At 38.3% G+C, this 27,092-nt stretch overlaps 1 protein-coding gene across 1 annotated transcript; it reads right to left on the bottom strand.

The window, feature by feature from the left end:
- Window positions 1–5,494: 5,494 nt before the first annotated feature.
- Window positions 5,495–24,761, bottom strand: LOC139717073 (uncharacterized). The gene is made up of 4 exons (XM_071628581.1): window positions 24,531–24,761; window positions 23,122–23,337; window positions 7,676–7,837; window positions 5,495–5,788 (listed from the first exon to the last, which is right to left on the bottom strand). The coding sequence occupies exons 1-4, from the start codon at window positions 24,759–24,761 to the stop codon at window positions 5,495–5,497; spliced, it is 903 nt and encodes a 300-aa protein (XP_071484682.1).
- Window positions 24,762–27,092: the final 2,331 nt, after the last annotated feature.

Raw genomic sequence — 27,092 nt, 5'->3', positions numbered from 1 at the left:
GCATGAACTTCTGCAGAGCAAGTGACAAGAATGGTCTGTCAATTGACACTTCGGCAGGCATTCATTTTATTGTTTTGTGTTGAATGCATAAATAGACTTTTTCTACCAACATTGCTAAATACCAGGCTTGCTGTCAGGTGGATGTGCTAGTAAGCACCATTCATAAGGGTTACTTGTATAATCATTACACCAGGGATGCTTATCTCAGTGAATTAAAAAACCAAAAGGCCTGATTGTGACCTTTTTCTGCTCATGCGCAAAGTGGAACGGTAAACTGGCTTATTGCACTGCTCTCTAGCTTTAGTAAGAGATCAGTGGAGAATAAATGTCATGACTTTGCTCTTTAAATTCTGTGCGCAATACGAGAAGCACCCTCTATACCAAGATTACAGACCAGAAGCTGTTCAAGGGAGAGTGGAGAAACAAGTGGGGGGGGGGGGGGGGGGGGGGGCGATGGAACAATATATCGCTTGATTATAAAAGCAGTATGATTCATTTTTTAACATTTAACTGCTAATCGGCTGGCATGATGTCTTGTTTCCTTTTAGGAGTATGTAGGCTATGTGCTTCATTGTATTTTGTTGGTCTGTCTTTTCCTATAATACAATGATTTTGCACAAATAGTTTCATAAGATTACATGTATGTCTATATCAATTTGTTGTAATGGTTGTATCTGGAGAAAAAAAAAAACCCACGTGATATTGGAAATATATTTGCTTTGATTTGAAGATACCTTGAAGTCATAATGACAAAAACAATAAAGGGAAAATGGAAACTGTATGAAGTTCCATTGAGTAACTCATCTTGAAAAAAAAAAAATCGGTGTAATGTTATCAAATCACATCTTCCGCAAGGAGCGATTTAATATCTTTGTCAACTGATAATATATATGATAGCTCAGTCGGTAGAGCACCGGTCTAGTAATCCGGAGGTCTCGGGTTCGAATCCCGATGAAAACCCATTTTTTTTTTCTCAAAGTTTTCACTGTAGATATATTATGTATATATAATATATATGTATACATATATATATATATATATATATATATATATATATATATATATATATATATATATATATTACATATATATATATATATATATACAGCTGTTACAGATGTTACAGCTACGAACTAGTTGCTACTGAAAGGATGTGTTTTCAAGGCGTTTTTGAACACACTGACTGATGGATATATATATATATATATACAGTATATATATATATATATATATATATATATATATATATACATACATACATATGTATATGTAATTTTTTTTTCAACTTGGTCAGTTTATGTTTAATTACAATGTAAATGCACTTCCCAGTATTTTTAATTCAATGTTCCCACGGAACCAGTCTTTTCATGATTATCCCACTAGACAATCTAATGAGATTCATTTACCCCTCCTGAGAACTTTATTGGCTCAGAATGCATTTATATACACCGGACCTAGATTTTGGAACTCACTGAGCTGTGAAATAAAAAATTCCCCATCCTTGTATTCTTTTAAGCGCAAGTTGAAACTTTTCTTATTAAATCCTCCCTGATATGTTTTTTCCTTTAATAGCTATAGCTTTCGTTAACCTCAGGGTTCATCATCCACCCACCAATCATTCAATCACTGAATTCATTATTACGTAAAGAAGTAGCCATTACAATCCTTGCTCAGCTGCATGCAGCACCAACTCTATGAAGCACATTCTCTACCATCCTCTGTTCCATTTCCCTTGTTCAGCGTGCGGGTATTCTCTCATTCTCTTTTTTCTTTCTTTCCTTCCATACTTTTCATCTATTCTGGCAAGTTATGTCATGTTGTTGTGTTTCTTCTGTTTTGTCCCGTCCTGTCGTATATCATATTCGTCACAAGTGTTTGTAAATAAGTAATTCATAGGTTTTATGAGTGGTTCACAATCTACAAGCTTTGCTTTTTAGTGGACCTCTCTATTCTTTCTTCTTTTTTTTTCAACTGAGGCACGACTTTGTATTATTTTTTTTGCCAGTATGCGCTCCTATGTTTATTGATACCATTTATTAATTGCAAAGGCAAATGTTCTTTGTTTATGATGTAAAACCTGATTTATCTTGTGTTATGTTTTTGTTGAAAAAGAAAAAAGAAGAATGAAAATAAATGAATTGAATTGAATTGAATTGAATTGAATTTATATAAATATATAAATATATGTAATATACACACATCTATATATATATATATATATATATATATATATATATATACATATATATATACATATATATATATATATATATATATATAAATTATATATATATATATGTATATATGTGTGTGTGTGTGTGTGTTGGTATAATGTGTTGTTTCGCCATTCTTCCTCTGTTTTGTTTTTAATAGTAGGTTTCCCTGGTGATCAGTTAATTTATTTATTTTCTTTTTAGTGAAAGGGAGGGAGGAGGAGGTGGCTTACGTTCAGGGAAAAGTAAATATTAATTTGATTTGTAAGGCGTAGTTGTATACTGTCTACGTGCAAGAAAAGCGCAGGGAGCGTTGGTAGACACGGTAGAATGTGACTTTGCCAGGTGTTCCGTCGAGAGTAGACAAAGGAATCTGAATGTATAGCTTTTTTTCACATTCCTCAACACTCATTTGCGACCATGTTTACAAATTTGAAGCCAAGAGAAATTTACTTTAAAGCTGTTCATGGCTTGCAGCCGCCAAACGGATCTGACATGCGCCCATGTAGTAGCCTTACAACTACAGTACTCCTTTGTAGTGACAATAGCTGTCGCTTATGTAGGATTTTAACAGACTGCTTCGTGGAAGTTTCTGTTGCGAGGATTTCGACGGAGATACACTGGAGGATAAATGGCCATGTTTGTCAAAACCGTTGGACAAACAAATCCCTATGCATTACGATGTCATCCTAGGGAATTTCTAGGTCCATGTGAAGGAGAGATAGATAGGATGGATTGCTCTAATTTTCGCTTGGCTGCTGGATGACGTTTAAATGATAGACGGGAATTTGTTGCACAAAGTGTAGGCTTGTACGTGCCGAAAAAGCCTGGCGACGTACAGAATTAGATCTCGTTAAAATGGAGTCTACTTTATTTTCACCAACTTGTGTAGTTCTTTTTGTCTGCAAACAAATCAATAGCGAACTGTAGCTCTGCGACTCGAACGTTACAAGACGACGACGCGCGAGATTGCTGTTTCTATTGTCCAACCCGGGAGGCGGTGTAACGTCTAAGCGATAGAGCCATTGTTTATGATCAAATTAAAATGATAACATCTCTATTAGGAGTCCACATCTTTGATTGAATCAGTTTTGATTAATTTGTTCTTTACTTACTTTGCAAAAAAAAAAATGTTTTATTTTGCTATTTACTTGACTTCTATAGGTGAAAATGAATGCAGGGTGAAAATCAATTAGCTCTAATGGGGTATAATTTACGACTTTTCGGATGGGATCTTCATCCAGTGGTGGTAAAAAAATGAACCTTTAAATTTTTGTTTGTGTAGCCATGTATGTATACACGTAAATATGTCTGTATCCCTTGCAAGCAATGATATTGTGGACGGTTAATAAAGCGCAGAAGATAAACGATCAGCGGGTATTTTCTGATTACCGTAAGGCATTAGCGTAGAGTAGGCCACCTGTGACCTTTTTAAATTGATATCATGATATGCCAGTCATCAGGTTATCGAAGCCAGTGCAATCCAAAAAAGAAGATGGAAATACCAAAGTGCGGAAATACATCACCATCCAAGCGAATACGTCCGTTTGCAGTCTTAGCGCAGAAGAATTATGAGGGACAGTCTTAATACCGGACGCAGCGGGCTGGATTTGTTCCGCAGCCACCGTAGACTGACCCTTGGATTACCAGTAAGACTGTTAAATTGATGGACTGAACACATGATGCAGCCATATATTGATGTCAAATATAAACATCGTGTTGTATCGAAATCCTTCTTTCTGTTTTGTTTTATTTTGTTTGTTCTTTATCATCCAGTCTCCAGGGAGGTTGTTTGTGTGGAACCCTTCTGCACATCTTCCGGCTTTGCAATGACTATTGTTGAAGGTATAGTGGAGTGTGCACAAAAGAGCTGCGACAAGCCAACAAACCCCCACAAGACTCTCGTCGGCAGTCGTTAAGCCTAATCTTTCCTCGAAAGCATCTACATCAAAATTGAATGAGAAATTCACGTTCACATCTATTTCGTCAAGGGGGAAAAAGGTCGTTGTAACCAGGCCTGTGTAATGTGAAAGTTAACCCCAGTAGATATGACTATATACCGTTTTGCGGATACAAAATGTGTCAATAATAGTGTTTTTCTTTCTTTGCCTTATGTGGTAATTATCATGTCATCACTTATTTTACATCATTATAGAGACACATATACAAATATATATATATATATATATATATATATATATGTATATATATATATAGAGAGAGAGAGAGAGAGAGTCTCCCACACAATAATTGTTATGAATAATGCTGCCTATATGATGGTCAACGAAAATGGTAACACTGTTTTTTTTTTTTCTGCAGTACATGTTGATAGAGCCATTTCGTGGCGTACCTTGTGACAAGGGAACAGATTATGTTCATTTTGAAAACGAGGTAGGCTGGAAACCTCCTCCGAGAACCATTTTTGAAGGCTGCAAATCATTAAAACAACAACAACAACAACAACAACAACAACAACAACAACAACAACAACAACAACGAGTAGTCACTAAAAAGGAAAGAGTATGTGTATTTGAAACACAATATCATATTTGATTCAAATCTATAATTGAATTTCGGCCCTTTTAGTCTTTATTGTGTAGAAAAGATACGGTTTTTTTTTGTAATATTACCACCTACTTGTGTAGATATCAAAAACATCAGTCATAGATACAGCGCATATCCACCAAGAATATGATGCACTGATACAAGTGATCAATGCTGGTCTCAACAGAATGTAAATCTGTAGCCTTTTGATTATCACTCTGTATGCGTATCATGTTGAATTATGTCAAGGGAACTGTGCGGTTTGATCCTCCCCTAAGAATGCCAGCAGGTCCTGTAAACAAGAACCTACAATGTTCTTCCATAAGAGATGTGTCCGCGACTTTTTCGGGGCCCGATGATCCTCCACACTTTATTATTGTCACGTAAAGCTGACATTTTAGTAGAAAAATAATTATGTAGACGAATTCTGTCACATTATCTTTGCATCATTCTCTTTGAATACACAATGGCACGCCTTTAATTCAACAACTGAGAAGTGATGTTTTGTCCGTACAGTTGTGACCTTGTAATGAAATCATATTTTTCCTGTAGGAGCGTCGGTGATGCATCCTTTTTTAAGGCATAAACTAATAAATAGTGAAGCTGGTTTATTGCATATGCCTTCAAGTCATCGTTGTCTTTTGATTCACGTCTGGAGTACAGTCAATCATATATCAGTTCCACATATCAAAAAATTCAAGTTTGTCCTCATTTTTGATAGCCGGTTATGTCATAACCTAGCCAGCATCCAGCATTTTATTATTTCCACGGAGCGCCCTCTGCGACAAAGGCGCTACAGTGCGATGCATCATGGCGTTGGTGGCAGCATCTCCGTGGAGGAATTTGTACGGCTTCCTTTGGGGGCTTTGCCGGGTGTGCGTTTCCTTCCTGCCGTCTGGGACTTTGTCGTTCGACATCACCTCAACTCTGCGCTTCCTCTCCGCGTTTCCTACGTCACTTCCGCGTGCCGTCGTCGCCAGCACCAGTACACCATTTGGCGTGTCGATCTGCATGCCGTACAGCGCCTTGAGCTGAACAACAACGACAACGACGACAGTAAGTAAGTTACATAAAGAAAGAAAGAAAAAGGGAGCAGAAGACGGATCAAGCGTGTCATGCAGCGCTGTCGTTCAACAAGGATGGAACCCATCGATCAATGTATCATGGTCGAAGATTTGTGTGCACATGGCGCAGTTTGTGATAAGGAAGAAAACAGCTTGCCAGCAGTGATCTCCCAAATACTAGTAAATCGCATGCATTACGAATCACCTGCGCAGACAATATGGGGCTTCATTATCTTTCTAGACTGACGACCATGATGAACATTGTCTTTTTACATAATACAAGAGAAGGTCTCGTTATCCCATTACATTGTCGCCGAAACTTTCGAGGAGTGCGTCGCCATGTTTGTGTGAAGTTGGATGTTCTTATTTTGATGAATGAGTGTGCGATGAGACATCCCGTTAAGTTTTCTATCCGCTTTGCATACTTTTACATACACAAAGTAAGGCTAACACGTTACACAAGAGAAATGAAATATCGCTTTGTTCTATTTCAAATATTGAATTATTAAACAATCTTATCACATTACAGTTGTGATTATTACCCAATAGAGAAACGATCAGAACGTTGACTTATACCGAAAACATCAAAGCTTCTTCAAGGAAGTAGATCTTAGACTTGTCATTAAGCCTTTCAATTTGATATTGTCTGAATATAACAGATAAAACCAACCGCAATAATCTACCTTTTTACTGTTAATTTCGATGTTTTTGTTTTGCCAAAATTGGAGTTTGGGAATATCATGTACACATTATGCAATAGTGTGTGTACAATGTGCGTGTGTTGTTCTGTGTTGTGTAGTGTTGTGCAGTGTGTACGTGTTATAATTGGCTTCCAATGCTGTCATCGCGGTTTTTGTCTCTTTTTCTCAGTAAATCGACACATTGACCTAGTTTTCTTTCCTTGCAAAGGGTGTATTCTCCCAATATACCTTGAATATGTAATTTTTTGTTTGATATTTTCTTTGGAATTGATTTGATTTGATTCACGTTAGTGGGACTGCTAAAAGGAAGCGAAAAGAGCTTGTAATCAAGCAACCCACGGGACCGACAGTTTTAGGTCCCTTTAGAAGGACTAGGAAATAAGGTTAAAGAGCCTTGCTTTAGGGGCACACACCTGCTGCAACCAGAGGACTCACAGCAGAGAGCTGGTATTGATTCGTGATTTTGTCAACTTAGCTACAGCATGCGCCACATACAAGCTTAGTCACAACGATCCTAGTACCGTCAATTTAAGGTATAAGCGAAGTCTAGTCTTTAACCTTCGTTTATGCTTTATTCAGTTCTCTGTGTGGTATTTCATGTACAATGTATCCAAGGCCCTGTTGCATAAAAGTTGAGATAAAGCATAAGTCAAAAAATAAAACAGAAGTCTCTGAATGCCCAACTGTGATTGGCTAATGCATGATAATGTTCGATTTTCTGACTTATGTTTGATTCCATCTTCGTAAGCAACAGGGCCTAGCATTATGTACTTGACTATAACATTATATGTATTTTCCCCGCAAATTCGAATGATAATAACAACAATGTGTCAAATTAAAACAAACAAACAAACGAACAAACAAAGTCAATCTTACAGTCAATGCCCTTTTGGGTTGTATTACATAAATTGGCGTTCTGCGTCCGCTTTGTTTTGAAATCTGGAATATTGACGATCCATTGTCATTGATTGTGGCTCATGCCAAAGGTGACACGACATTTTACTCCTGCGACAATTGCTCCGGTTTTATTTTCTTCAAGGACTTAGGGATAGTGTTAGGGTTGTGATAGGGATTTAGATTTAGTTTTATACGAGGATTTTGGATTATGGTGTTATTGTCGCAGGAGCAAATGTTATGGAACCCAAGCCCGTACCTTGTTCGTGTCCCGCTCGGCCACCTCTGCCCGCTGGATCGCCTTCCCCAGCTTCACAGCCATCTCTTCGTTTTCCACGTGAAGTTGCTGCTTCTCAGACCGTAAGACTTTAATCGTTTTCTCCATTTCCATAGCGCGAGCCATGGCATGCTGGTAGTTCACCTGATAACAAACAAGAAGAGAGATTAGTGCCGAATGAGAGCAAATATTTTGGGATAATGTTTAGCAATTAAATCAAGATGATGGAGAACTTTTATCGTTTTCGACATTTCGACAGCGCGGGTCATGTTGGCAGTTTACCTCAGGAATTCTTTTTTTAAAGGTCTTTTAAAAAGGATGTTTAACAGTGAAAGCAATTATTAAAGTCGCACGCCGCCTTATTTTTTTTTTGTATAACGTGGTAAGAGTAACAACAACAGTGGTCTTTGCTACAACTTTGCGCAACAGCTAATCTTTTCTGCTATCAACTGAATCACGCAGCGTTCCTCAGTACACAATGCGCTTGTGTATCGATCTTCTTGGATGTTTGATATTTAGTTCTTTTTGTTAGTTTCACATTCCCCTAATTTTACTGGCGGTCTCCATATACCATGGACTAAGCAACGGGAGACATGAAGAAAGTGTCGACTTCCTACTGCAATGTTTTTCCCTTAAAACTCCACATTATTGTCATACTCCAATTTGAACAGCGTTACCAAGGCAACACGAATAGCCTATTGACGGAACATTACTGATCTTACTGCAAATGGCAACGTAATTAGTGCGCGGAGACTGAGCTGGTTCACGAAAATCGAAAGTGCAGCTTTTAAGTACTGGTAGTCACTCATGTGCAGGATTGAGTCTCGCACCAGCAATGAAAGGTCAGTGCACGTTCAAGGGGATTACCGGAAACCAAGTAGGTGACCCCCTTGCTTTCGACAACCCCGTACGCCCTGTACAATGTCAGTGGGAATATGAGGAGCTCGGTGGTAAAGGGTTAACCTCGATGGAGCCAATTGAGAGAGCAGCCACTTAAAGATCATTTAGAATGTGAATCATAATGTTGTACAAACACACGTCCCGAACAAAATACACAATCCACACACACACAGACATACACACACAGACACACACACACACACGCAAACGTATACACATACATACAGACACACGAAAATACATTCAGATACACACACAAACTTAACACGCACAAACACGTACCCTCAGTCAAGTGCATGGATTCCCCTCCCACACATGCAGACACACCCACTGCAAGCGACTGCCTAGATGGAAACATTTTTTTTTCAGTGTTTGTAAGAGAAATCTCGAAAGCGGATATGATTGGCAAAATATAGTTTCGTCGAAAAAATTCATAATCTGGCAGAAGCTGTATCTTCTAAATATTAACTAGAAATGTCGCTGTGGCGACTGGTATGCCTCCGCCATAATGCATGGTTCTCCTAATAGGTCTATAGTACAATGTCTTGACAATGTGTGATGACAGTTTCACACAATTGGCAAAATATTAAAATGACAGGTTTGCCACAAATGTGCTGAATGTTCATTTTCCTAGAACTATGTTCAATTGGATGAATGATTAAAACGTCAGAGTGCAGGTATTTGGGGGAACTGATGATTTTTACTGACTTTTGACCCTTTCATAAATTTATGCATTGAGTAATTTTCAAGGTATTGAGAAAAAGTATAATTTAGTATCAAATGGTAAAATAGTATTATCTAAACCTGGCCTTTGAACTTTGACCTCACAGTTCCAAAGAGAATCACTGTTAGGTAGAACATGCCTAAATATGTAAGTTTTATGATGATACCTCGAGTTACTTTCGAGATATGGAGGAAAAAGTGCAATTTAGCACTTTCACTGGTATACCAGACACTGTTTGCGCATGCTCAGCTGTCGAATTAGCTCGAAAAAAACATTGCGGCTAATTCTCTAATTCGGGCTGATGTGAATAGGAAATGAAATAACGCGCTAATTTGCGATCGCGAAAAATATCAGTATTCTCGAGCTTGGATTTTTATCGGGCTGATGTGAAAACGCCTAATAAGACTTGCCTGATGTAGCACAAAATCGTTATGAATATGTTAAAGGGGTACTCCAGAAGATTTTAATAATTTCATATCATGTAGTACCTAAATCGACAGCTCCATGTTTAATGGAATTTATTGTGGTCCTTGAACAGAGAAACCAATACTCTAAAAAGATCTTTAACAAACTGAACAGTGTTGATGTCATAGGAGCCTCAAATATTTCAGAAATGTAGAGATGTAATTCCATTACCACTTTTTAACAAGTTCACCTGGGTAGAATCTTTGCATGCCTTCTTTTGTTCTGCTTCATTGAGCCTTAACTCATGCATTTTTATGGTTAATCTGCCATGTCATCATCCGTGTTCATTATACACAGAAATTGTTGTTAATGTTGAAAACACTCTTAGACCCCGTTTACAGTGCGAGGCTCGGCCGCGGCCGTGCCCAGCCCCGCTTCAGTGTAAACGCGCAAAAGGCCAAATGCGAGGCCAAAATTGGCCTCGCATTTGGCCTCGCTCTGGAGGTGGTCTCGGCCGCGGCCGAGCCGCGCGAGCCGCGGCCGAGCCCGGCAGTGTAAACGGACAAAATTGCGGGGCCCGGCCTCGCAATTGAGGCTGGGCTCGGCCAAGCCCCGCACTGTAAACGGGGTCTTATTCCTCATCACAATCGCTATAGATTCTGAAATTCTGTACTCAGTATGACTAATTTATAGTTGTGCTAATGTGAAAGTCTGAAAATCATTCGGAGGCCTCCTTTAACGTTCGACATGAGCATTAGTGCAAAGAAATCCACCGACGATGACAGAGTGACAAAGTGAGTAGCTTAGCGCGTGACATGAATCAGAATTCACCTGTCAAATGGCCCCCACTATGAGCTTGAAAGGTCGCATGTAAAATCCAAATGTGAAAGTCAAATGTAAATCCCTAAATGCCGGATTTTGTGTCAAGTTGAAGCCGGTCTATGGGGAGATATTACAATGATAACGTAAATAATATTGTGACCTCCCCTAAGGCTCATCACGTGCGGATTATGAAAATATTGTATGCCGAGTATCGCTGATGCAAACGTCAGATAAGCCGGTACATGCTTTTCAAAGCGTGCCTATAGATTTGTACTATTTTTAGAAACATTTGTTTTTGTTTTTGTTCTTTTAGTTAGATCGAGCGGAAATTCTTTGTTAGGCCATAATAAAGCACCGTTGTTACTACAGAAGTGATAGTCATTTGTATCGCTATAGAGCGATATGTGTGTGTGTGTGTGTGTGTGTGTGTGTGTGTGTGTGTGTGTGTGTATGTGTGTGTGTGTGTGTTTGTGTGTCGGGGTGGGTGGAAATAAAATCAATCCTTTATAAAAAAACAGTAAAAAAAAAAACCCAACAAAGAATAGCCAAACCAATGATAGGAACAGGGAGTCCCGTAATGACGTTTGGTAACCATTTTTAAGAAAACTTACATAATGATAATAACTCTATCAATACTGTTATATAACTCTTAGAATTAAAACCTAAGTCCAAAAAGTCGCACGTAAGTCCAAACTGTTTTTAATCCGAACATCTCTTATCCAACAGGGTTGTAGTTTCGGTCATACAGGTGTGTATGATTTAAAGTTAAACAGTGTTTGTTTGATATCTGTGAGCTCGACTCATGATAAATCTCATTTTTAGTTTCTTTTTTCTTGTTCTCATTTGAGAGAGTATTGTATGTACAGTCAAACCTGCCTTAGCGGTCACCTGTCTATAGCGGCCACCTGTCTATAGCGGTCACTGAAAAATCCCCCCGAGAGAAAAGCCCTGTTAAAGACCCTGTGTATAGCGGCCACCTGTCTAACGCGGCCAGCGGCCACAAATTTTGTTTCCCGCGGTAAATTTTACCCTGTCTATAGCGGCCAGAAACCCAATGGAACCGTAGCCGAGCCGATGATTCAGCGTGTTTATCTGCATTGCAGCCGTGCAGGCAACATTCGTTGATCGCCACCGCTGCATTCATTTCTCATTCAGTCATTAAAATGCACTAATGTTAAGCTTTCTTCACGACAATACACATACTACTGTGCAACAATTTCATATACACCGATGGTTAAATACATGAAACACATGGTGTGTGCATACGTACACACATAGTACCTGTAAGGATACAACGATGATACATGTACTATGGTGTTTCAAAAAACATTTTCTACTTTTGATCTTTAGTAGCTCAAAAACCATTCATCCGATAAAACTGTCATTGATATAAATGATAGCTGAATAGTGTACAATTTGGTTGAAGGTAATTTGAATGTGAAAGCATAAATCAGTTTCATTAAATCTAAGATTGATTTTGAAGTAAGGTTTCAGATTTTGGTCAATTTTTAACCCTCTGTAAAAAAATGAACTTTGCACAGGAACCAATGATGTGTATGTGAGTGTGTGCTGACAATGGCCCTGAACAATAGACATGCCTGAACCACCTGTTGACTAGGCATCAGTCTTGTGCTCCCAGGCACATGAATGCTTAATCAATAATTCATGTGGATTGCCCTGGGCACTGCTAGTCTGGATTCATGCAAGGTAAAGGGTAAACTGCATGCACATGGAAAGAGGAAGCACACATTTCCATGTGCTTGCAAACACCACATTCCATTCCAGCTGGCAATCATTTTCAATTTTTGCTTCACATATCACTAAATTTGGGATGTAAATAAGCATAAATGATCTAAAGTTCCTCATTTTAATACAACTATCTACTAATTAAATAGTCTGACAAAAAAGAAATCATTTTTGGTTAAGAGTTCAGCAGCATTTATCATTGGGGGGGGGGATATGTTTCACACTAGATTTATTTAAGGCTCCATTCACACAAGTGTATACTCTAATTGATTTTCTTTGCTTCCTGTCACCATGTTTACGATAGAACAGAAGGTATTCATTGTAATTTCATTTTTCAGAAGTAGGGAGAGCACTGTCGAGACCCAACAACAGTATCGGCAGGCGTTTGACTTTTACACGCGGATACTGCCAGAGGCTGAATAAAGACTAGTTGTGATAGTGGAATTTCTCATGAATAAATAATGAAGCATTCAAACCCTAACCATTGTTTAGGACCATTGTTAGGGTGTTAACCACACACTCCCATACACACCCATTGACCCCTGTGCAAAGTGAAATTTTGTACAGAGGGTTGAAAATAGAGCAAAATCTGGAACCTAACTGTGAAATTAATCATGGATTTCATGAAACTGATTTATGTTTTCATATTCAAACTACATTCAACCAAATTGTACACTATTCAGCTATTACTCATATCAATGACAGTGTTATCTGATATATAGTTTATGAATTATTAAGAATCAAAAGTGGAAAATGTTTTTTGAAACACCTAGTACATGTACATGTAAGCAATGCACACAAAGTTGGATTACCTGTCTATAGCGGCCACCTGTCTATAACGGCCACTTTTTCCGTCTCCCTTGGGTGGCCTCTATAGACAGGTTTGACTGTATATTCATTTCAGCTGTTGCCAGTCCTCATGGGAGACACAAGATACGTGGCAACATTATTGTGAAGATGTTAGCGTCAGTAGCAACCATGGTGGGGGTGGGGGGGGGGGGGGGGGGACTGACAAATGAAGGATGAACCCAGCGAACCCTAAAGTGACAATTCTTACTGGAAGATGTTTTACATCTTTACACTGGCATCAAGCTTTAATGTGACCTTTACTGGACAGGGTTGGAAAAAAAAGCCGGCCTTATGTCAAAAAGGAGACACAGCGCGCATTTTAAAGGACTTTTCGAAAAACACATGGGTGATGAGGATATATGTAGAATACACATCGAGCTGAAAACAAAAATAAAAGCGACAAAATCAAATTATTAGCTCGTACGTAACTTCGTGCTCAGGCGGATGCTAAATGCTGATACGGATGCTGCGTCAACTCACAACAAAAACAAAAGCAAAACTCTTCTGAATTTCCGCCCCTCAAATCGTCCACCACTCAGTCGCTACGCAAATGAAAATGATTATGATAATATAATATCAATTATAATAATCATCATCATCATCATCATCATCATGATAAAATCTCTGTCTTTTGCAACAAGATTATCAACATCCAGAACCAAAAGCGATCTCGTTTAGTTTCTCCTTTTTGTTTTCTTCGTGTCAAGCGAAAGATAAAAAACACGAATCGAATTTGGTATCCACAATGTATGAGATTAACCGCATCGGGGAATTTTAAAAAAGTACGCCCGCGGTTTCACTCTAGTAGGTTGTTTGAGCAGAATTGACCAACAACTGTCGTTGTGATACCGAAATAATGGTATCTCGGAAAGCAATCGAGGGGAAGTTGTGCGAGGCCTTTCAAAATGAAGGGTAATATAACCGTGTAATATCCAATATGGCAACCAACATACGTGCGTATGTGCGTGTCATATTTTCAGTGTGAATGAAATTATGAAAACACACAATAGTTGATGCTGCTGTAGCTCCCATAGCGCTCAGATTTCGAAACACTGACGTTATGCATGAATGAGCGTAATGTTTTAATCATGCGCTGAAAGTGTTTTATTTAAGTCATTCCCCAAGTGGAATGCTCAACGGACATTTTGAATCGACATTGTGGCGCCTTCGAATTCCGCTCATGGGATACCCCCTGATGATACTCAAACAACTTGGCCAGAAGTTGTATCACAGTGATTTCTATTCGAATTTGCCTTTGTTATTTTCATTCAAGAAAGAATAACATGGAAACTGTAGGAATGAAAGTAAAAAAAAAAAGAGAGAGAGAAAGAAATGAATGGAAAAGAAAGAAATATACTCCGGGTAAAAAATAACCTCGTGCTTCACTGCCCGAATGTATGAATCATTAATTCAAAGTTTATTTGATGAAAATCGGTTTTGACATGGTTGAGATGTCCAAAATAAAGCGGTCCTAATAAATTGTGGGACCCACCTTTTCTTAGGATGGCCTTGTTTTACTTTGCTTTTGGATATCTCAGCCTTTTCAAACCGTTTTTAACCAAATAAAATTTGAAATCCGCTCAGAATTTTATGCTTTTTGACATGTCGTAAAGTGGTTTCTAAGTATCTTGCAAAAAGGAAAGGTGATTTCCCATCTCAACCAATACTATACCATCTCTTTAAGACATACTGCTCCAGTTATATAACTATTTAATATCTATAACTATATGCTTTTAAATGAAGAACTTTCGTCTCCGTTGAAAAGGTAGGAAATGTGTTTTCCAATACAAATGAGAGAAAATCACGCATTTTATTTCAGTTGAAAAGCAATGACACAGAAAAATCATTATTGACAACAAACAAAACAACAACAACAACATCAACAACAACAACAACAACAACAACAACAACAACAACAATAACGACAACAAAACAACATTGAAAGTCTTGCCTTTCACTCGTGGCTGCGTGAATTTCTTCCCAGAAAAAAAAAAGTAAAGAACAGTGAGTATTGTACTGACAAAGCAGAAACTTTGTATATCTGAGAGTCTTGAGTAACTGTTACGCCGCCAGAAATAACCGTTTCCAGACTTTCCTTGAGTCTGACTAATCATATTGGATTTTGACATGATTAGGATGTCATACCCCAACCCAGTTGTATTCCCTAAAAGCATTTCTGAGTAATACATTTTTGCTGGACCAGACAGATCCAGTCTTTCCATCTTTGCAGGCCTATAAAATTATTCACTGATTCACGTAGGTCTCTATTTATGTATAAATGTACTTCGCAATTATTCGTTCATTTTTTAGATGTTTAAAATGTACATTTTATCATTCACTTTTAATATCTTAACTGTTGCGCTTAATATCTAACTTTTGATCTATTTGTCTACTTGTTACGTATAATCTTAGGTTAAGTTCTTCCAAAAGAGTTCTTCCAACTTTTTCAGTTGATTTTCTATGCTTTATCATCAATTGAAAGGAACATATACGTCAACCTTTAAATTACAGGCAGATTTCTAAGTTCCGCTTGTGCTAAAGACGAACACGCGCAAACCCTTAATTGACGCCCAAGTCTGTCTCTCAAGCTTTCGATTGCAATTCATTTACTCAACTTATCACTAAACTAGAATGTTTAGTGATGCTAAGAAAAGTTCGACATTTCAAATTGGCTGCAACTCCGTCGTTTGATAAACTGTACGAAAGAATGTGAAATTGTGATTACGGTTTGAAACTCACAGTCATTGTTTTATTAATACTTTATTAGTGAAACGGCTGCAATTTAAATTCAAGAAATGACCACGATAAGTGGGCAATGCGATCCTTGGCTCTTAAATCTCGGGGAAGGAACTAAAAAAAAAGTGAGAGGATCGCTCGAGGTAGATTCGTGCAACGCTGATCTTGAAAGCCATTAGATAATCCTTCGCAGAGGAAGTTGTTACGATTGCTCTTTACGGCGTACGTTGCAACTTGCAGGAACGTGATTTAATGGATGCTAGAGAGGATTTCCACTGAGGCGAAGAAACAAAGATTGAAAGAGATGTTTGAGAGTTTACTTGCCTGCTTTAACTAATTCAAACTGGTTTAAGAACAACTTTTGCCTCCCATGGCCAGCCGGGTGTAAATATTATTGACCCCCTCCCTCATTTTAAGGCCCCGTGGGCATCATACTTTAGTGTCGCTTTGTACAAGACGATACGATACTCAGTATATAATTATTAATAACTTGTGTCATTTTCCATTTTCTATAATTATTTATACATTCGACAAAGCGAGAGATTGTTTAAAGGAACATTGATCACCTCCTATTCATAGGGAAGTATGGAATAACAGATGTCAATGGCTACAAAATTTAAAGATCAGGCTGATAATGATTAAAACAGAAGTAAATTGAGGTGTTAAGTGCGATTCCTTCAACAAGTACAAGATTCTGCATTCGATCATGGGGAAGACGTGACGATACTGATCACCGGTTTTGCGCGGCGGTCCATCACAAATTCTCGAATTTAGTCTCCGTTGCAGAGTTTCCCTCTGAATATTTTCATTTTAATTCCAACAGTTTTATATTCAACACGAACTACACTTCCCTCGGGGACTACTCTCGATTTGATGTATTAACCTGTTCTACAAACTAGTTCAGCATATTGTATGCAGCGAGTACTACTTTTTTGTTTTGTTTTGGTGACATGAAAGGCAACTTCGACGTTAATAAGAGTCAAGGGACTGATAGAAGAAAATACATGATGAGAAATATGAACCCAGCTGAATGAATTAAGGGATTCTCAGGACACTAATTACAGTCACGATGTTCCAAGCACGACACGTCAAAAAGATATGGTGTGTTTACGGCTAATCATCCATATTATTACGGTCGTCAATGTGTTTCCGTCATAAATGCTAATGCTTGCTCCAGTTTTGATTTGCTTCGCTTAGTTTTCTTCTCACGTATTCTACACTTTTGCCCTCGCCAATTTCTTTTAGTTTTTCTTTTGCGAACATCTATACAACGCAAGCGAATTTTTGGATTGTAGGTCTATTATATGATTATCGAAAACACAGAGTTTTCAAATAAAGATCACAAAACGGCTCGTGATATCTGACAAGACAGTTATGGAATTAGGTTAGGACACGACTTAATGTAATTATCCCTCGCGGTGATATGTAATATTTGGAAGTGGTACGGAGCATTTGACCTCTCAGCATAGTCGAGGAGGGACTAAAGTCTTACAATTTCAAGAGGTAATCTACTCGTTTGGGTGTATCAAAACTCTCAGCCTCGTTTCCGGAAACTTGATCTCGTGTAATCTAAGGGGTGTATTATCTTGCCCCTATACCCCCACGAAAAGCGTGACATGGCATTAAATCTCGTATCCTTTTATCTGTGTGCATGGTAATGCATTCCTGGGAAAATAGAAAAATAAGAACAAAGTGGGCGATTCGGAGAAATGCATATTCTTCTGTAATAATGCTTCTTTTGAAGGCATAGATATCAAATGTCATCCGTTAAAGTCTTGCCGAAATAATGCTTTATCATTGATATAACTTGACTTCACAGACAACAACCGTCATCATAGCGATCAAAATGCTAAAACTCATAATGACCACACCATAATTATGTCCTCCAAAAGCATTTCAATGGGACTTTCTGCAACGATAACTTTAAAAATCGTGAATCGATCAAAGTGTAATCCTAAGGTATGAAATTGTAACTTATAATTGAAATCTACAGATTTGCTTCAGAGGTAACAGAGAAATTGGGATCCTTGTCGAGCATGTCAATAATTCCTTCCCTTCAAGTTTAGTCCATTGTGTTATGGATGCCAAGAGCATCCAAGTGCTAAACTTGGAAAAAAAACCCGGACCCATGACGTGTTTTACAACGATCCACATTTCTCTGTGACCACTCAATCAAACTGACAGGGGTTTTTGCAAGATGTAGGTAAGAAGTAATAGTTATACCTTGAAATAGTATAAAGATTGTTTATTTATTCTGGAAGTTATCAATGCAAAATCCAATTGCATTATTTTCTTTTTGGACATACTGTATAAAAGCAATAATACTGACAAATTACGGTGGAAACAGTAAAAACATAACTCTGGTAAATAGTGTACTTTAGTACATCAGAAGCTCATTATCATGATCATCTCCACTACATTTTACAATTCATTCATTTCATTTTATTTCATTTCATTTCATTTCATTTCATTTCATTTCATTTTATTTCATTTCCGGCAAAATTATACAATATGACATTTGCACATAAACAAAGTAAAGTACAATGTGACTTTTGCATATTCAAATGAGATTGAAATGCACGTCATTTGTTTACGATGAGACTATTACAAATATCACTATCTTTTATCAACAATTATGTCCACTATAGATGCAACCACTTCAACATCTTCACTGACTAGTGTATGATAACAATTCTTTGTTTATCTCAAACTTTCGATCGGAATTTTGATATCGCTGCTTTCTTTTTTCATCACTTCTACTTTTCCCAATGTCATAAGTTTATGTGTATATACATATATAGACGTGACAGCAAATCTTGCACATATAGACGTGGCTGGTGTTGGGTAGCACCCCTTTAATCATCATTTCTTGATGATTAAAGGGGTGCTACTCAACACCAGCATATACAAGATTTGCTGTCAATAGATTTACTGCCCTTGCCCCGCCCCGCCATGTTGTGGTTAAGTCCTTCGATGTCAGTTATATAATCATCGTATTGCTGTTGTGTCGTTTATGTTGTGTGTTTATAAACTGCTCATCTAAATGGGGTACGTGATGCAACCAATTTAGCATTTTTTTTTTTTGAGAACGGATGATCTGGTTTTGATTTGTTTTTGTTTTTTATCAATATAGCGCACGTGCGCTTTCGCGATCATACGACATTCGCTGACTGACGTCATGTTCGTGTTCGGAACCCTCCTCCCTCTTCAAAATAAAGTTCGTTATTTTTTTTTTTCACAAACTGTTCCGTGTACATCGTTACCATGTTAGATCATCATGATCATCATTTTTTTTTTTCTGTAGCAAAATGTGTTTTGTGTATTAAGATTAAGAGTTTTATGAGTACATATATAATTGGTGTTGTATTACATTGGTATCACATATTCAGATAGGGCCTCATCCACGTCAAGCTCTGCTTATGATGACGGTCCCCTGTATTGATTTCTCCTTTGTTAATAGATATAGTATGCCTTAATTTTGATTCATAATTATGCCACTTCAGACTGAATGTTGTTACGCAAATGATTTTTCTTTGTATTGATTTGTATGTATCTGTATCATTTTGTTTTCATTTGCAATTGTATTCGGAGAAAGAAAATGCAGAAATAAACCAAACAAACAAACAAACAAACATGATCTAATTATTCATAAAGGTTTTATGAGTACAAGTGGTAATGCATTGCCAGAACATTAGCAAATAATCTCTCTCTCTCTCTCTCTGGCTATGAAATGAAAGGAAATGACAATTTTCTGTTTATCACCCCAAAGTGGATAGCTCAATAGTCATGTGTTCACCGAGGCATCTTCTTATACTATTTGACAAATTAATGTTATATTCACACCCATTATATTACAATAGGTTTTACAGTGTATGGAAATCTGCCAATAAGATTTGGCTTAGGAAACAATTGCCAAAAGCGTGCAATCTAACTTTTCCAACTCCTAGAAAATAGCACATTTTCCAATCTAATTTGATTTATATGATGATATTATTAGCGACAGGAAGTCATCAAACAAGAATGAATCATCCGAAGTGGCCTGGCGTAGAAACCGTTGGCGCTGTTACCATGGTAACGGAATATCAAAGTCATCGATAAATCTACAATCGCACCGACTTACCGTGACGTCACCTACGGTTTCCATGTGACTGATGATTTCAAACTGATTATCAAACAGCATGGAATACCGTGACAAGCTCATTACAATGCGAAATCAGCGATGGCTAGTTAGACTTAGCGGTGTCACATGAATCGTTCCAAATTTAGCATCAGTAAGCTATAAAGAAAGCTATCTTTACATGGAAACATCCCCCAAAAAACAAAAAACAAAAACAAAACAAAACAAAACAAAGAAACAGCAGGCCCCTACAGTTATTTGAAAATTCTAATCTATACCCCATGTTCAACTATGATTTGACAAGTGGTGGAATGTAAAGATGTAAGCAAACAGGTTGGTGTCCCGTTTCCTCGTAGTGCCATAGCTGCTTCCATGAAGTATGCCTAGCAATGGCTGTCTTTTTTTTGTATAAAAGATAAGAAGGCGATCTCATGGCAGTTATAGGACACCTAGTACTAATATTGTAAATAAAACTTCACTAAATAACCGTTCTTCTGTACGGAATTGTAAGAAATGTACCCTTCATATAAAATCGTGCGATGGGTATTCACAATGCTGATTTTAGAAAATCACCTTCACGGAGAAAGAGAGAGAGAAAGAGAGAGAGAGAGAGAGAGAGGTGGGGGGGGGGGGGGGGGTTAGAGAGTCATAGTTGTTAACTCATTAGGTAAGAATGATTTCATGAAATTTCTATTTCCAAATTAATGACCGAGTTATATGAGGCGTAATGTCTGACCTGAATACATAAAAAGCATGTGAGACGGTGTTCATGATTACGGAATTAATTCTTCTATTGTTCTCATCAATTAAAATAACTGAGATTATAAAACTTGATTTATGGAAATCGACAATATTATATAAATAGTGCATGCTCTATGATGCACTATACTGGATTAGAGAACGACAAATACTAAATTATCCCGAGTGCTGTTTTGTTTCACCGAGGCCGCAGGCCGAGGTGAATAGAACTGCACGAGGGATAATTTAGTATTTGGAGTTCTATAGTCCAGTACTGGTGCATCAATAGAACATGCACTAATTATTATAGTAAATAGGTCCCTCGATCTACATGTATTTCCGTAGGTCTAGGCCCTAATTTAGATCTAACAAGACTCACCGTACCGCCGGCACTGCACTTGTTACACGCAGAGTTAAACAACCGCAACCTACCGTACGTAGTTTACGTGCAAACTGTACACAGCGTGCGACGCTAGCTAGTACAGCCGTGTATGCGTATTGCACATCACAGAGCAGACTCGGTTATAAACTCCTACATTCTGCGTCCAGGCGGCTGTACGCGCGCATGACGTTGAAATGCTTGGCCTTGTCTTACTACGTCCATCGGCCGCCTAGCTCCCTAGGCCTTGCGCGAATCTCTCTTCGTACATAAAGCGTAGGCACGCACTGTAAGCGTTCGGTATAGTGGCACGGTCGTGCCACTATACCGGAATTTTTGCACAATCACGTGATACTATCCAACCAATCACAACCCAAATTTCACTCTACCTATTTACTATAACAATATCTTTACCAGGTATGCCCACTAAAACAGTCTCACGCATTCACACGTACCGAGATTGCTTAATTTGAAACAATTTTGTAATAATAATAAGCAGACTCAAATCAAGTTTGTAATTAAACAAATTTGCCTTGTAAATGGAAACTGGAATCGCGGAGGGTGATTTGAAACTTAGTTACATTATCAAGTTTCAAATCACGGTCCGGAGATGTTTTTCAATCACGTTTCGCTAGAATTAAGCAACGAAATTGGCGTGTGAACATCACGTTTCGCCAGAATTAAGCAACAAAACTGGCGTGTGAACATGATTGACCTCCAATCAAGTTTTGGGGGCGGAGCTTAAGTGACCTTTCAACCACTTCCGGCGAAAACCCGCTCTTCTACACAGGCTACAAGAGTGATTGACTGGAACTTAGAAAGATGCCACCCCCCTCCCGACTCTGATATTCAAAACCACAGAATACGCGAAGCTTTTTCCTGCCTGTGAACGGACGGTGATTTGAAACTTAATTGCAAACAAGTTTGTAATCAAGTCTGTGACTAAGCAACGTGTGAAAAGGCACGAGACTCATTTTAGAAAAAAAAATATTTTCATTAGTTGTTTCATTCTGTGCCGTTGTACTGTTATGTGCATGTTTCCTCACTCTTCTTGTCTTGTTGTACCATCATTTTGAACACGGAGTGAAGTAGCCCTTTCATTACACCTAGCCAAATGGGAGGTATGCGATCCAAGAGTTTGGTAAACGCCATCAACAAGTGCAAATTCATACATCACAAAAGCTGCTGGATAGGAACAAGGCGTTCTTGCATAACTAACTGTTTGTTCTAGCATGAATTTCAAATCTGTTAGCAGCCATCATACAACCATTAGAAATCACCACGACCAATATCGTCTATTCCCTTTTCTTGCTGTACAGAAGGAGAACAGGTGGATACGCATAAAGATTGAGTCACCTTCCTAGGAAAAACAATACAATCCATGATAATGGCTAGTCTATCTGATTTCTATACACGAGTGCAGTTGTCACAGCTCATCAATTAGATCACACAACCTTTAAGTGCAAAATATCGTCATTCTTCTTTCATGTGCTCGTTGCTACGCAATTTTCACAAGCATTTTGACAAGTTCAGCTGAACGGCTCTCTTGTTTGATTCTTTTTTTTCAATTCAATTCAATTCAAAGTTTATTTCATTTTTCGACATAACATATGTTTCACTTCTTTTGATAACAGAGAACAAGGTAAATAGAACATAATGAAATGAAAAGACTGTACAATAATTGAGGACCTATAGTAATCATACATTGTATAGTAAAAAAGAAACAGAAGTGATCGAAATGAAGTACATGTATACCGTGCGAAAAATGGAGGGACCCACTAAAAAGACAGAGCTTGTAGTGTGTGGGCCCCTCTTTTCCCCCCTCTAAGTTCTCGTGAAAGCAAAAGCATGCACGCAGCTAAAAGTGCTCTCGACCTCTTTTTCTACATACTTAATTTTGCTATAGCAGTTATGAATCGATGTCTTCCGCGTTGCAAAATGTTTTACAGCAAGTGCCTCTACTTCAATAGTAATTGTATATGTACATTATATATGCGAACGCACAAACTCACCGCGGCCTTGGACGCTTCGGACATGGCGTAGTGCACGCGGTCGTCGAGCTCAGTTTTTACTTGCTTGGCTGACTTTCCCGCCTTCTCGCATTCGGTTCGGGTGTCGAGGTACTTCTTGGAGACGAGCTCGAGTCTGGACATCAGCGCCGCCTTCTCGCCTTCCATTTTCTTGACTCGCTTCTCGGCCGATTCGAGCGCAACGTCCAGATTTTCGATCTGCAAAGCAAGACGACACCAGCGACTAGAATTACCGATCATTATCATGGCAAGCGGGATAAGTCTTTCGTTACGATAAGAGGACATTACGCTTGTCCACAAAGAAAAATCCGCGTCATAGGATGCACTTGGCATTAATTTCCATGTTGTTACTGTCCTTTTTTTTTTTCTGCAAGTGTGATAACGCTTTTGATTTTCTAAAGCTTATTTCGCCTTTTTTGTGCAATCATCATGTGTTTGGCGATTTTTGTTCTTTTTTTTGTGCATGAAACAAAAAAAAATACAGAGATAAATTCTTTTTCTTTCTTTTTCATTATAGCTATATTTAAACTCATGGGCAAAGTTGGTTCTTATTTGGTCAATTTGTTATCCATGTAATGTCATTATTTAGTCGGTAATATCTAAAGGGCAATTCCGGACCACGTAATCTGAAAAGAAAGAACAAAATCTTGTAAGCATAACAGTAAAAATGTGATCAAAATCGGATAACAATTATGATATCGTGAAGTTTGGCTTATTTTTGCCTAACAGTATTTGAACAGTTTATGTGAATGGGCATTTGACAGTGACTGAGAGAGCTGACGGTGTCATCATCTCACAATATCCATTAATTATGTAAAACAAAATTACGAAAGTTTGATTTTTCTGCAATCAAAGTGTAAAAACATATCGTTATTACTGGCTGAATAACTTCAAACTATAATAATGATCATTCAGATATTTGACTTTTAAGTATTTGAGATTGGGGCATAATTGCGTTTGAACCAAAAACTTGATGTTTTTTGTACGAATTGTATAGCAAGTTGTGAAGCAATGATATCATCAACTCACTAATTTGCATATTCATATTGACTTATCAAGAATCATTTTGTGAACATTATCGAAATTTTAATACTTGTCCAATAATTCATCAGATTTTGATCAAAATTTGTTAAAGCTTATTGGTTGGAACCAGGTGCGAGCATAAACGCTGGGACCAGGTATAGAATCAGTTTCCATGATATAGCGATAAATGGCTGTGACATCACACTTCGGTACTATAACGACATGAACGAAAATATTACCTGGTATCATTGAGCTATGAAGGCAGTGCAAAGCACAGTCCATTCCAAGTCGGATTTGATTCCTTTGAGCAGTCTCATGTGACTTATCACCATCCCGTTTTTTCTTTGATAACAAAGTTTGATTCATACCTTGAACATCAGCTTCTGGCGGGCGCTCTGCAAGGTGTAGTCCACGAACTCGATGCCGGGATTGGACAAAAGGAGAGCCACGCAGAAGAAGCCGAGAATGGCCACAATCATGAAGAGGACAACGATCGCCGAACTGTACTGGAGTCTCGACATCGCGCTCGACATCGACCTCGCCTTGCCTGTGCTGGGCTGCCAGACGATGTTGGACAGGGGGCTGCCTCGCCGATTCATCTCTACAATTGAGCCGGATTTCGAAGTCATGAACGTTTGTTCTAGAAGACAAATGACAGAGCTATCTGCCATAGAGTTAATAATTTTACGGACTATTTTATACAAACAGAATTCTATTTTCTACAGTGAGAAATGTAGGCCAGGTACAATACTATTCAATGACACGCGAGTCCGTCCATATTACATAGTAAACGTTGTTAACTCATACGTTATTCGATAATTCAGGGAATCTACGGTGAGTTTGTGTGCTAACATTTAAAATTCGATGACGTTCTTGCTTTACATTTTGACAATCATGTGAAAGAACGACAAGCATATTCTAAAAATGTGTTATCAAATTCATATTCATGACTGTGATTCTCTGTATTTCAGACACAGAGGGTAAGGAACATATTTAAAGCCCATATTATTTTCATAGTTTCGTTTTATTTTATTCGTTCTCAAGAAAGCTGCTACAAACTTGCCATCACAACAAAATACTCTCAAATACATGTCCACCAGTCTCAAATGAGTATTGTAATGAGTTGTATAATTACTATGTTCTTTGGGTCATACTGACAAAAATGCACACACTCACATTAAAAAGAAAATTGAACACATTAAATCTGCCTTGTATTTTGGTGTCTAACCCTCACTCTTCTCAAGTCACACTTTGTAATAGCCTATTCCATTCACCGGTTTACTATAGAGTAAAAATCTTATACAATGTACTCTACTTCAATACTTAACAGTCCAGTTTGCATGCAGCTGTTGTTGCTATGTCACGAAAATCTCAGGTATAGGCTTACTGGTTTTCTAGAAAGCCCCTTGTTCGCAAGATAGACATGAATGTAAATTTGTTTTTTAACCCCTCTATTTCGGGGTATTCTGAGAAATCACATACAAAAAGGTTGTAGGAATGCTGATTTCACTTACCATAGTTTGCTTGGTCCCTCTGTACGGTGTCCGTAGGATCTGCACAATTTGTAACGGGCTTGATACAGCCTCTCCGTCTAGACACTGTATATTGTGTGAGTTTCCAGCCAGCAATTATTGTGCAAAGATCACGGTTAAAACCTCCTTCAGACCCCTACCCATTTTTAACAAGAATACGAGGCCTACTAAACAATGACAAAACACAACTTTTGCCACCCTTCGTCCAAGCTGGCAAGGCTGACGAAGAAAAAAAAAGTTGGCCGGTATTAATGGGAGATAATCCTGCCCCCTGAAAGAGAATATGCGTATATGATACTTTTTTGTTGCATGTGATTTAGTCGAGGGGAGTGTTGAACTAGAGCCAAGTGTGATGTCAGGCACAGGGAAAGCAGGGGGGGGGGGGGGGGGAGGGAGGAAGAGGGGGCGAAGGGCTGTGGCACGTACCGTTATATTGAGAAAAGGGGTCACCCAGACTCCGTTTACGTGTGGGGGGGGGGGGGGGGGTCAAAACTCGCCAGGAATAGAAAGGGGGGCAGGGGATCCGCAACGAAACTGAATACTTTTGTGTCGGTATCCCTCAGTGCACGTAGGCCTATAATACAGTGAATAATGCAGTCGTACGGCGTTGGATTTGGCTATATTTTGGGCATTTTGAGCAAAAGATGTCGCAGGATAAGTTATTTCAATGATATAAAACCCCAAGTTTGGACAATGGCTTTATTTACTTCAGTTTTGACCATGAATCCAAAGACAATGCAATCGTGATCAGTTTCTGCCAACGTGTGTCAACACAAAAAGAGTTTCAACGCCTGTGGTTTGGGTAACAAAGATTTCATTGAAACTTCAGAAAGCGAAGCAGAGTATTTTTTGCTTGTTGCTTATCAGCGGCAAGTTTAATTTGCACACATAATTTCTCTAGAAATGTACCTCATTAATCATGCCTTAATAACCTTGATTTACTAGTACATTTGTGGTGGCTCTGGAGCCTCTGATAAAAAAGAATGGAACTTTTCGGACAGAACTGTGCGATGACCTTCAAAATACCTGAAACCGCACACTTTCACATCTTACGAAATGTCTTGATTCTCATGTTGTCGCTTTCAAGAGTCTCTTAATAAAGTATAGCCACTATAACTTTCTTTTTGTTATTTACAAAACAACAGTCTCTGGACATTTGTTAGTGGAATGCGTTACCGCATTGGCAAATTCCATTGCACACCTGTGCGTTGTGTTAAATCTAGTGGAAAACAATAGAGTGCCGAAGTGTGTTGTTACAGTCTTTTGTTAGAGCTTGGATTAGAACCAGGTGCAAGCATGAATAGCAACAATAGTGTTTACATATGATCGGGCCAGGTGAGGTTGTTTACAAACAGTTTTCATGGAGATGAATGGGTTTGATATTGCATCCTGGTATTC

This window comes from Diadema antillarum, unplaced genomic scaffold (genome assembly GCF_040938485.1).
Source record: "Diadema antillarum isolate AM-2024a unplaced genomic scaffold, OU_Dant_1.0 scf00000071, whole genome shotgun sequence".
Taxonomy (NCBI): domain Eukaryota; kingdom Metazoa; phylum Echinodermata; class Echinoidea; order Diadematoida; family Diadematidae; genus Diadema; species Diadema antillarum.
The sequence above is the reverse complement of the archived record's forward strand: the minus strand, read 5'-3'. Positions and strand labels throughout refer to the sequence as shown.